The sequence below is a fragment of the Marmota flaviventris genome, chromosome 6 (assembly GCF_047511675.1).
Source record: "Marmota flaviventris isolate mMarFla1 chromosome 6, mMarFla1.hap1, whole genome shotgun sequence".
NCBI classification, from domain to species: Eukaryota; Metazoa; Chordata; class Mammalia; order Rodentia; family Sciuridae; genus Marmota; species Marmota flaviventris.
Genome location: NC_092503.1, coordinates 94,085,286 through 94,098,972, shown reverse-complemented (window position 1 = coordinate 94,098,972; position 13,687 = coordinate 94,085,286). Strand labels below are relative to the sequence as shown.

General features: G+C 34.5%; 1 protein-coding gene across 1 annotated transcript in view; it reads right to left on the bottom strand.

Moving 5' to 3' along the window:
- Positions 1-13,687, bottom strand: part of Eys (eyes shut homolog) — a 1,581,889-nt gene that overhangs the window by 254,938 nt on the left and 1,313,264 nt on the right. Inside the window, 1 exon segment of the mRNA XM_071613805.1 lies at positions 3,849-3,957. Coding sequence (XP_071469906.1) covers positions 3,849-3,957 — 109 coding nt within the window.

Here is a 13,687-nt window from a genome sequence, read left to right as displayed (position 1 = left end):
GCTTTAGAAGACCCAGGGTACAGCAGAGAGAGGGCAATGTAGATTGGCAGCCTGTCTCTCAGGGGAATGGGAGAGAAAAGAAGAGTGGAGCATGCATCCAATGTTTTGGCTTAGCAGAGGGATGCCTGAGGGGCTGATTTCTGTGTTGCCCAACTTGGAGAGCTGATGGAACCTAGCATACTTTAGAAACCTGAAGGTTGCTGAGAAGGAGTTGGCTAACTTGTGTTCTAGAGAACCTGCAGCACCACTGTCAGACACTCAAGGGAGAAAGAGGTTATGAGCTCTTGAAAAAAGAAACTGGTAAATCACTCCAATTGGGAGTTTGCATGTACAAGATCAGAGAAGACACAGCTACAGAAAAAGTCTGAGAGACTCTCAGTCTCTATCCTTGCTGTCTTGTAAACATCTTTCCCTGTATCAAGTCAGTCCAAAAAGACTGGGAGAGGTAGCTGTTTCTTTTCTTTTTTCCAAATGTATGAATCCTACGGAAGTTACAAAGTACAGGAATAAACAGGAAACCTAATCCCCGCCAACGGAACAAAGTAAATCTCCAGAAACCAATCCTAAATAAACAGAGGTATTTAAACTACCTGACAAAGAATTCAAACTAACAATCTTAAAAGTGTTCAATGAGTTCAGGAAAACAGTGCAGAAATGAGATTATCATCAGAGAGAAAGAACATACAAAAATGAACCAATCAAAAACTTAAAAAAATACCTAAAATTTTAAAATTCACTGAAGTTCAAGAGCAGATTTAATCAAACAGGAGACAGAGAATCAGTTAACCAGAAGCCAGATCATTTGAAATTATCCAGTTAGAGAAATAAGAAGAAAATTTAAAAAGACTGAAGAAAGTCTAAGGAACTTAAAGGACAGCATTAGGTGAGTCAATATATACCATATGGAAGAAGAAACAGAAGAAGGAGAAGGAGGGAGGAGGGGGAGGGGGAAGTGGAGAAAGGGGAGAGAGGGAGGGATGAGGGGGGAGGGGGAAAAGAGGAGCTGGGGAGAAGAAACAGGGAAAGGTTATTTGAAAAAATAATAAATGAAAACTGAAAATTTGGAAAGGAAATGGGCACTTAGATTCAAGAAGCCCAAAGGACTCCCAGTGGAATAGTCCTAAAGAAGTCCACTCTGAGTCATGTTGTGATGAGACTGTTGAAAGTCAATGAGAATTTTGGAAGATTTAAGAGAAAAGTGACTTGTCACAAAAATTGAAACTCCCATGAGACTCACAGCATATTTCTCCACACAAACTTCTCAAAACCTTTCACGTTAGAAGGATGATATACTCAAAGTGCTGAAAAAAATCTGCCAACCAAGAATGCTGTATCTGGGCAAAATTGTCCTTCAAAGATGAAAAAGACAGAAAGTCTTTCCCAAATAAACAAAAACTGAGGGAGTTCATCACTAGACCTGCTTTACTACATATGCTAAAGGGTGTCCTTCAAGTTGAAATAAAAGGCCTCTAGAAAGCATCATTAAAATATATGAAATTATAAAATAGTTATGTAGAGAAATACAGAATACTGTAAGGAGTTAAAGGTACCTTTTTTTTTTTTTTTGATAGTCTGTGTCAAAGTCAATGACTCTTAGAATTAAATGGCTTTGCCTCACAATTTTATCAGTGCTTATGTCTTTATTCTACACACCTCCACATTCTACAGTGAATAGGTATAATTCACAATTGGAAGCCATCTCTAGGTGTCTTTTCTCGGACAAGGACCTGTCAAGATTTGGAAAGAAAAGGGCATTTATCAAGGAGGCTGGTTACAAGAGGGTGCTGAGGTTGAAACTGATGCTCCTTGGCTTAGAAGAGACTATGTCTAAATAAACCCATTGTCAGCTGGAAAAATTGTCAGTAAAAATGCACTTAGTACATCTAACCTACCGCACATCATAGCTTAGCAACACAGTACACTTGAGAGTACTAGTTATACATTCTAATGAATACGTGGCTGACTTGGAGCTACAAGTGTGGCTTCTACTGAATGCTTGTTCCTTGGCATCATTGTAAAGTAAAAAAAAATGTAAGTAGAACCATTGTTAAGTTAGGGAATGTCTGTCTGTACCAGAACCCTGGGACTGGGGTCTGGTTGAGAGAATCCCATCATGCTCGACCTCCACAGAATGACTGAACTGAACTTTGTGGTTAATACAAGTTAGGAGGTAGCATTCAGAGTCTTATCCACTCAGACTCTGGAGCACTTGAGTTGGACTGAACACTAGAAGACCAAGAGCTGTAAAAGCTGTGGTGCCTCCTATCGTAATAGTAGTGAAGAGCAGGTGAGGCTTTAGAAAGCCTGCATGCATTCTTTATTTACCTCCTCAAATTATCCAAATTATTTTCTATTTTAATCATAAATTCTGTTCTCATGTACTGGGTCTCTGTGTGTGCAGGTGCATTATCTGGGACTTTCTGATCAGTATTTTATTTAGTCAGCCTCAAGGACAAGTGACTGATGTCAAACAGACTATAAGTCATATTTGAAGTATTCAACAACAAATATATATTATTGGGCATTTTAATTCTATTTATTAATTATGTGATTCATCAATGTCTATGTTAGCACAGCACATGTTATTTATAAGAAAATATGGAGCTTTTAATATCAAAATGATAACTATACAGAGTTAACATAGATGTAATTATAATAAATATTTTATGTTGAATTTTTTCAAAAAACTCTGAGTGTTTCATATATCTTGGGCCACTTGAATATTCCAGGTCTTGAGTATAAATATTTAGCTCTCTTGGCATGACTTTTTAAAACATGAAATAACTTTGTTTCTACCTAAGCAACTCACTTGAACAGTTTTAACTTTGCTGCAGTAGCAAGTCAAGAGTAGTAGAGTGTAATACAAGAACAAAAAAGGGTAAGGAATCAAAATGACTGGAGTCAAGTCCCTGTCATTATTACTATAAAATTTTGTACAAGTCTATATTCAGTTTCCTCAGCCATAGAAAAGAGATAATCACTTTTACTTTGCAGTGTTATTGTAAATATCAAATGAGATAATGCATAGTTTGGCCATAGTTTGGAAAATATAATGTGCTTAGACAAATGTTAGATGTTTGTGTGTGCTTCCTTTGGATGACTATATACACACAACAAGAAACTATACAAAAGAAATGGAAATGAAATGAAATTTCCAATTTGCTAGGGCCGTGCATATTGCAAATTTTAATGTGTACCAAAATTAGCACTTTAGAGCTCTAATTATACAGATTAACTCTCTACATTGACAAATGAACCAAGAATTCTTTATCTTAACTCTGTTGCCAGAAAGTCATACTAAGAAGCATATAACCAACCACATCATTAAAATGAAAAGAATTCAGCAGATTGCTTGGTCTCTGGAGAGACAGACATCCTCTGTTCTTCCAATTTAGCTTGATTTGATGTTTCTAAGAAAAAATACCCAGCTAGTGCAAATCTAGAAGGCTGAGAGTGGGCTTGTAAACAAGACTACAAGAGTACTATCACATCCTATGAAAACAATAATACAAGTTTTGTATTATAAGTTTTCTAAGTTGCTGTATCTTGTTACTTTCTCATTCTTTAAATTGTCTTTTTTTAAAATCAAGCACAATATATTAAATTCAAAGTGTGACAGAAAAATCAGTTTATTTTCAAGTTTAACAAAACATTTTAGTAATAGGCAAAGTCAAATATTTAATTATAACCTAAAGAATGAGATAAAATTTCTGGTGCTTTGCTGAGAGTTTTTACAAATAATCTGTTCCACTGAGAAATATGATTAATGCTTAATAACATAAAGTGAATAGTTATTTGAAACGCTAAGGGCACAATTAGCATTTGAAACTAGATATTTGCAGACCTACCTGAGAGGTATCCGGAACCTCTGTGTCTTTTTTCCATAATGGAGGTTTTCCATATACAGCCATTTCAATCATACAGGCAAACCCAGGACTGTCACCCGGCATCGTGAAGCTAGAAGTAAAACAGAAGAGGCCATTATTGTATGCGTTATCGGCAAGAATAGAGTGACTTCACACATGGATGGTAAGTACTACTTCAATGAGAGAGGTACTTTATGGATCACAATAATCCTGAAATATGGCTTCAACCAACTGTGAACATTTTCGGATAGATAAAAGATATATTTCTTTTTCTAACACTGCATTTCATTTTCCTTCTCTCCTCCTGACTTTCAATCAGGTCTTGAAATGCATTCAGAAAGTTAAATCCCCTACAAAACAAAAAGAGCTTTATGTGTATAAGTAGGTATTGATAAATTTTAAGTGCTAACTGTGGTTGACATATGGTCTTACTCACATAGGAGATTGTTGGACAAGTAACATCAATGTTAAATGATGCTAAACTCCCTAGGTAGAAAATTCTCCTCCTTGGCCTACAGGGGAAATAGAAATGGAATAAGAAATGAAAGGCTGCATACCCCTGAGCAGTGAGATTACACTGTGATACAGTTATCAGAACTCAGAAAGCATGCTGCTAATGTACCAGCTGGTACTGTTTCAGAGATAAAGAAAAGTGTAAGGTTAAGGGAATTTGAAGAATGAATAGCAGAAATGGTCAACACACAATTGAAAATTTATCAGGAGTTTCTAAATTGATGCAATCAGATGAATAGGCACATATAACAAAGTACTTGACGTTCTTTTAAAACACTTCATTTAGAATTTTAAAAGACAATTCCAATGATATTACCTAGACACTTGCCATATGTAGCAGTATTAACTGGCACTGTTATGAAGTTTATTCTGTAGAGATAATAGGAATATATTTACTGATATTATTGATAGCTATTTCTGCATACTGAGAATGTGAATAATATTAATTCTAATTTTGGTTTATTTGTATTTTTTAAATTTTGGACAGTGATCATAGATTAAATTTTACTTTGAATTTTGAACAGTCTTTCCAGTTTGCCTTGATCCTTTCAGTGCAAAAACTAGGAACATTCCTGGTAAACCTGAGTCATTGTTCATTCTACTTTTAAAACACACAAAGTCAATTTTATTAAATAATTATTGGTTAAATTATTTTATTATTTTTTAAATAACTATAGGCTTAGATGAATGGAGAAAAACAAGCCAGAGCCCTTCCCTTCCCTATCTTCCTACAAAATGCTAAGCCACCCTCTTGGGTGGCTCCTTCTGTCCTCTTACCTAAAAATACAAATCTTATAGCGTTGCTTCAATAAATCATTCCACTACTTTTTTGGCTTCCACTCAAGTTTACCAAAGTCATTTCTAATTCTGATCTGATCACTTTGGAATATTCTTAAATTCTAAGAGTTCCCAGTTTGTGTGAACTGTACTGTAGGGATCTATGAAGCCACTTGCCATTGTCGTTGATTATGGTCAGGCTGACATGCATGGATGCTTCCTACTGGAGATGGAAGGAATAGATTTGGGGAATGCACGTCTTTACTAACAATATGATTTCTCTTAGAGTTTGTTGGAATCTGAACCTGAGTTGCAGTTCTGCAAAGGAAGTCACTTTATCTCCTTTCTGTTATTCCTCCCTTTCTCCCTCTGACCCTTCAACAAATAGCTGATTCTATTGTCTGCTTAGTTTATATACTATTTTGGAAATTGCTACTTTAAATCCACAAGAGTTTTCCCCATGGGGAGATTCTTATCACATTCATTTTTATACTATGTTGTATTTGTTTATAGACTAAATTGTGTTGTAAGAAACAAAAAATACTCTATAAACAAATTAGATATTTTGCCATATAAATCATTTGATGAAAAATCTAAGTGCATATCCCTTATGCCTTTCAAGTATTGCTGAGGTCTGCACAGTCTAATGATTTAAAGACTCAAGGATCATATTTTGAGATAATCCATTGACTGCCTGAGTGATCTTAGGCAAACCACTTAACCTTTCTTCCCTGAAGTGTGATTATCCACAGAAGGGAGATAATCATTCTTAGCTCATAAATGGTTAGTGAGAATCACATTATTTAATGTACATAAATCATTCAGTGCTAATATTAAAATCTGAGTTAAAGCAATTATTTGCTGACTAGACAGGGATCTCTAAAGAGATTTTTATGAAAATAAATTACACAGTCAAGTTGAAGTGTTCATCTACTTCTACTAATATTGCTTGTAATGGAGTTCAAAATCAAATACTCAATTTGAATTATTTTAAAAAGTAAAACTTGATAAATGGAACATTTTTTTTCTGGTGTTCTTAACAGTTTTGTTCTTTAGATCTATAATGGTCTATAATGATGTTAACCAATATGGCTGAAACATTTGATTTGTAAAGGACATTTTATTTGTAAACTTTTAGAAGGACCTGAACAATCTGTAAATTCTGTGTATCGAAAACCAAGGAAAGGGTTGTAAAAATGTAAATAAACGAAAAGTGGATGTGATAGGTTTATGAGTTAAGTCAAATACTTTATATAATTTAATGTTATTCAGTTCCTATGCTAGAGTTATAGGATAATAATTTACATGGAAGGATGTATGTGCAAAATAGAAAAATGAAGACAATTTGAGTCATATGACATAACTTTTATAAAAATATGCAATGAGATGATACCAGAATTGCTTTCACTAATATTTTCAATGGCTATCACTATATTCTGAGACTAAGGATGATGCTTAATTTGTGTGCTTTTTAATTTGTATTTTATGAATGTTGGACATAGAACATATATTTTCTATTTTTACCCCGTAAGATGAACGTATACTTTTCAAATTGATTTTGAAGTTTATTTATTTATGGTATTTTTCATTTTTAAAATTGGTGCATTGTTATTTTATAAAATAACAGGATTCATTGTGACATATTCATACATACTCATCCATCAATTGGCTTGATTGATTCCCCTGTGCTCCCCCCCTTTCCCTCCCCTTCTTCCTCTCTCTTCTATTTTCATGGAAATTGATTTTTTTAAAGGTCTAACGAATTTGGCAACATTTTTCTGTTGTTTCTTGGGTTCTATGCCTTCCCTCCAGGTTCACCTCTCTACCTACCTTCTTCCTAAGTATCTTTAATACCTCTTGTATCTGTGGATAGTAAACCCATCGTCATATCACACTTCATTTCACCCCTGAATAATGGCTTAACTGCTGAGAATTTTAAATTGATTTTTCTTTTAGAACTTTAAATATAGTATCTGATTATATTCTGCTTTCAATTGCTGATGTGAAGCCATTCTCAGTTCAATGTAAAAGCTCTTCTTTTGTTACTTTAACTTTTCTCTCTGGCAGCTTTAAGATCCTGTATGTACTTGGGATAATGAGTGTGGGTGTGGATTAATCATTGTAAATTCTTCTCTATACTCACATGCACTTTTGATCTTAGAAATTATATATTCTTTCCATTTGTAAAAATTCTTAACTGAACTTCACATATTGCTTTTTGATATTCCCTGACTTTTCCGTTTCATTTTTTGAAGCCATATATGTGTCTTCTAAATTTCTTAATCTTGTTTTTGTTCTTTAAAATAAATCACAATTTCTCTGTCCAGTATTATTCTCGGGTATCATTTGTTTCTTTGTCTCCTGACTATAGAGTTTATTCTATTGACTGAGTTTTAAATTTTTCTGATTATTTTTTATTTTCAAGATTTTGAATCTTTTCCATAATTTTTGTATTTACTCTCTGCCTATTTGATTTTATAATTTCTTTTTTTAGCTGGAAGTTATTTCTTCATTTGTGCATTCTGGCATCCTACAAATATTTATTTTACAGTTTTTACTAGACTCATATGAATTATTTAGAGTGATTCATATTGCATGAGTTTTTTGCTTTGTTCCATTCTCAATATCATGCGCAGGCTCATTTTGAATGGGAATGTTTTTGGTTTTTTTCTCTTTTCCTTATTTCCACTCTTGTTCTCTTGTGCTCTTCTGCTATGCCCAACCTGCCTGCATCATGAGAGTCCTGTCAGATCCTCTCACATCTAGACCAGAATCTTGGATAATGGATACTGGTAATTCTGTCCTATAATGATATTGAAGGTGTCTACAGGTCCATGCACACAGCTGACAGAGGATTCTTGGTGAAGTTCAGGACCTACTACTTGTCTGCTGTCTGTGGTCTTTCTGGGCTGGAAGCTAAGTCAGAATCTCAGATTGCAGTCTTTCTCTGTATGTTTATCCTCCTGCTTGCCCACCCTTCCTCCCTCCCTCCCTCCCTCCCTCCCTCCCTCCCTCCCTTCCTTCCTTCCTTCCTTCCTTCCTTCCTTCCTTCCTTCCTTCCTTCCTTCTTCCTTTTCTACCTATCATCTCTGTACCTATATAAAATATTTCACAATCATTCTTGAGCAAGTAGTTTCTTTTCCCCTATGCACACTGAGCTTCCCTTTCTAGGATTATATCTTGGCAAGCCAGCAGTTTTAGCTCATTTACTACTTTTCATTTTCCTCTTTTTCTTGTCTAGGGGAGATGTTTATCCTGTTTTGAACTTGGCTTTATGTTTTTAGTTGTCTATTTTTAGAAATTTTCTGTATGACAGCTATGTGTTAGACATTGAGGAGGAGTGTCAAAGTGTGAAGTTACGAAGTCATCTTGACTAGACATCCCACTCATTTTGATATTAAAAAAAATTGTACACCTATATTGAATTGCTGTGATACCCCATAAAGATATACAAATGATATATATGAATAAAGATTTTTAATCTGGTAGAAAATGTGTTTTGTGAAAAATTTGAATGCCATGCTTGAATATTGTGTTGTTTTAAATATTATGCTATAATAGAATTTAATATCATTACATTTTTTAAATCTGAAAAAGACATCAGAATTTTGTACCATAATATTGTTCAATAAAGGAAACAATTTTTTGATTATTTAAAAAACCCCTAAGCTCTTGCCTTTGAAGGGCCATATAAACAGAAAGTTATCTTTGATCTGTGAGGAGAGGAATGACAAAAAATTAAACAAGCCATTTGGAAGTACCTTTCTGATTTTATAGGCTTAAATTTGAAAGGCCTAATTTCTTTGGCTTTTCCATCTCAGGTTTGTTGTGTGCTAAAGGCATTTGGGTGCATCTGTCTTACATATTTTTCCAGTGGTATATTTCAAAAACCCACAAGTACAGTGGTTTGTTTCCTTCCAGAGAAAAATAGAAAATACGGATTTTTTTTTCTTTCCAAGTCATCTATGTTAGGTTTGTCAAGTCTGGGAGTTATACAACTCACTAGCATTAAACCATATGAAATTAAACACTTTAAAGGACTATTGCATTGTTGTGCTAAAAGCACAGAAAACATAGTTCACGTATAATTGCAGCATGAAGTCATGGTATAACAGTAACAGAATTGAACAGCACCAATTGCTTCTAGGGAATATTGCAAAATTGATGATAATACTGAATGCTTTCACAGGTGCAAAACATAAATGTTCTTTTTTCTTGTCACTAGGCTTGGCTATTACCCAGCTATGATCCTGGCTCATTTATATTAGATTTTAGCTGTTTTGAGCTTGAATTAAATTTGCTAGTAAGTTGTTTCATCTTTTCCCTTCCTTTGCTTTTGCTTCCCTCCCATTTCCCTTCTTCCCTCACCACTTCTCTCTCTTTTCCCCTCCCTTCCTCCCTCCTTCCCCCCATCTCTCTCTCTATGTCTCTCTCTCTCTTTCCTGTTAGATTTTTTTAAGTAAAGCAAAACATCAGATTTCCATATAGCTAACTTGCAATATACATAGCAGTTAAATGAATCTCCAAGTTAATAACTATTGAAGGTCTAATGAATAATAACTAGTCTTAACCTTTACCAAATGAATATATGTCAATTGCTCTGAAGATAATAGATAGCTAACTCATTAAGTGCCAGTTCAGAAATTTCATTTAAAAGAATCTTCCTAGTTTAGGCTTACAATTGTGAGAGGATGAATTTGTTTGTTAGCAGCTCTGATCTCCACGTTCAGCCAAATGTTCAGCTCTGTGTGAGAATAGCTGGGATGGAGGCTGATAGCCTAGAGACTCAATGTCAGCAGATGGCAGTAAAGATACATGACAGATATGAAGGCATTGAAAGGTATTTGGTCCATAGGAAGACTAACTTGGGATCTAATTGATAGTGTGATTATTTTTGCTTTCTGTTTGTAACTAGAAAACATGGAAAAATATGCTTCAAAGATTATACATCAGACAATATGGATGAAACTGTCCAGAGACATACAGCTTTCTTTCTCAGTTAACATATCTAATGCCACTGTCATTGCTGTATGAGCAAATTTAAGAAACTGTTGTTCAAGAATGTGATGATTTCCATACATACCTTTCAATACAACCATATTTCCTTAGGTTGTTAGGGCAACTCAGCACAACCTGAATGTTACAGCAGAGCAAAAACTTAATCAGGCACAAAAGCCATAGTGTCAGGCACTTTGTCAAACAAAAGCAACATAAACACACCAAAAACATCTTGAAGCATTCCTTTTTGTTGAGAGCATCAAGGAACTGGGCAGCCTGGCTATACAAATAGTGAGTACATAAAGCATTTCATGGTCTTTAATAAGTGGCTGTCATGAAGACTTTTTGTCCCTGAATGACAGTCATGCAAGGGTAATTGATTTTAGCTGGTTTTAACTAGTCTTTCCTCTAACAAAGGAGGGAGGAAAAAAACCCTCAAATATATTTACTAATACATTACAGAGAAAACCAAGTCATTTTCCTGTGAACAACTGATATGATAAAAGGCTCTGCAATGATTCCTGAGGACTGCTGAGCAGAGCTTCGCTCACACCCTTGATTAACCAGAGCAGTCGTCAAGGGAACATCCAACCAGCCATCATGAGCATCTGAGATTTTCTAGGAACGGTGATTTTTCTTCTGATTACACATATCCAATTCATGTGCAGTGGGACCCACAGCTTATTTTGCAGATTTTCCTACCTCTTGGTAGCACCTCTACACATGTCAACAGCTCAAATTCTTTTGTTTTTCTTACCTTGTAAAAATATCCGCATAATAACCACTACGATCATACACATCTAAATTTTGCATGCAGAAAGGTTACTGTGTTTCTTAGTTTTTATTTATCCTTTTTGTGTTAGCCTGACATCCAGCTTTAATCTGGATGATTAATGATTAATCTGAACATTATGAGGAGGAGTTTCAGGGTCAGTGGTGTGCTGAAGCAGGCCGTTTTTGCACATCTCATCCCAACTCCATGGTTAGTGAATCCATGTTGGTATCTTGAAATTGACCAAGGTGAGAGTATTTAGGCCAGGGAAATTGGCTTACTGGTACAAATTAGTACCCTCTTCCCTTTTTCCTCTGATAATGGATTCTTTAAAAGTATCTGAGTTTTTAAGAGTTTCTGAAGTTTCTTGCACATTTCTTAGTAGCCTTTAATCATTCTCTTAGAACAAGAACATTAAGAAAGCCTCCAAACTCAACTGTGCTATTAGCATTTCATTGGGAATTTCAATAGAAAATTTCTCTTATTTTTAATAAGTTAGTTCACACCTCTATATTCAATTAATTTACTCTGATGATGAATGTGGATTCAAGGAATTTTACCTCTAATACATGGTCAGCTTACAAGGATCAGATAATATTTAAGTTTACCATTCACATCCCAAATTGATTTGCTCAGTGTTATTTACTTTTTAGCAGTTTAGAGGTCTATGTGTATCCAATCCTTTAAGTAATCAATCAAATCTCAGGAGGTAAAAATATTGATTGCTAATCCTTTCCTCTCCAACACTTAAACTCAGACACTTTAATATTTTGAGAAAGTAAAATTTTCCAAGTTGAAAGATCATATGGAAAAACTCAATTAGATAATAAACAGATTACCAAATTTGAGAACAAAGCAATTCTGATGAAGTTGGCATGTGCAAATTCACTCCTGTATGGTGGTAAGTGAATCCAAAGATATGTTTTCTTCAGGAAAAGGCCATTGTGTTCCTTTCACTTTTTAAAAGATATGTTACACCGAGAGATTATTTTCTATAAAATTACTGAATGTTAACAGTATGTGTGTATTTTCCTTGTTTTCTAAATACTACAGTTTCTGCATGATTAGTACTATTCGAAGCATGTAATTTTCCTGGTGGTGCATTTTAATTTAGATTTACTTAAGAAGCAGAAAATATTTTAATGCTGAAGTATTCATGTTGTATCATGTTTAATCAAGTAAGGTCAGTAACAATCATCCTAGCGTTTCTTTAAAAATATGAAAGTAGATTAGTAAAGATGAAAAAGGTTTAAATTTCAGAAGCATTTTCTAGGCCAAAGTTGTAAATTTCTCATCGCTCTAGTGTAGAAAGACTGAGTGTGATTCAGTGGGCCATGCCTGAGATCGATAGCTGTTTGGTTTCACAATTCTTTGCCAGCTAGCTCACCATCTATGTCCTTTGCCTCTCAGTTTATTTCATTTTCTTTGATCAAGAACATCTATGTCTTATTCTGAGATGTACCCTGTTCCTAATGACTTCTGAAGCTTTACATTTATCTTCTCCCCTGTCTTTCTTACACACTTTGGCAAACATGACTTCTTCATCTTTAAACCTTCCTATAGGAAAAGAAAAAAAAAATGTCAAACTAAATTCTTACCTCAAACAAACTTTCTATGTGGTGATAACCCAGACAAGAAAAAAATTTAAAATAACTGACATAGAAATGGAATTAATGAATATCTGTAATGGAGCCTTATTGATTGAATGAAGAATGACTCCTTTAATTTTGACTCCATTTCTTATTAATGTTTCCATGAGTGTACTTTTAATTTAAAGATTGAAGGATATTTAATGAAATAAGTGATCGTGATGACGACAAAAAATATGCTTTGTTTTGCCTCTTACAATGAAGAAAATACATTGCTGGAGTTGTTCCTTATAAGAAAAACAATTACACTAAATGTTTTGGAATTTTTCCAGAAGATGATACATGAAATATTCAAAGTGGAAACAAAAGTCACATCATCTCATATACAGAGAAAAATCATTGACAGTTAGAAATGATATGAATGTTTTGTACCACTTGATACAAATAGCAAACAAAATTACTGCAAAGCTCATAGGCTCAAGACCACAATGAAATTAAATAAACTCTAAAATCTATAGACTATGTTAATTTAATGTATTTGTGTAGTCTCAATCTCCAAATAACTTAGTATGAGGTAAAATAATAAGAAATAGGAGGAAAAAAGAAAAGTTTTTGTAGTAAAATAAAGTATAAAATAAATTATTTTTTCAGGCAGGACTTTATATACAAAAGAAAATGGATCTTCTGATTCCAAGGACACATGATTGAATGCTTACAAGAAACAGTATGCTAGCTAATGGAGAAGTGGAGGCAAAGGAAGCATTGCCATTTTAAGTTCCTTGAGAGTCAATTGAAAAGACATGGTCCTTCTCATATAGGTCAGTTTTCACTGAAAGCAGAGGATGCTGGCCAAGGCACTAGCACTGACAGTGTGGGTTGGTGTTATGAGAGGTGACATTTGTGCAACATCTTTAATGTTGCATTCAAGCAGATACAGCAAGTCAAAATGGGATACTCTTGCTCATACAAGCTTGCTATCTTTTCTTCCTTCCTTCCTTTCTTTCTTCTTGTAGTATTAGGTATGATAAAGGGACACTTTGCCATTGAGCTACATTCCCAGTCCTTTTTATTTTATTTTGGGACAGGGCCTAGCTAAGTTGCTGAGCCTGGCCTTGAATTTGCAATCCTCCTGCTTCAGCCTCCCGAGTAGCTGTGTTCATAAACCTGTACCA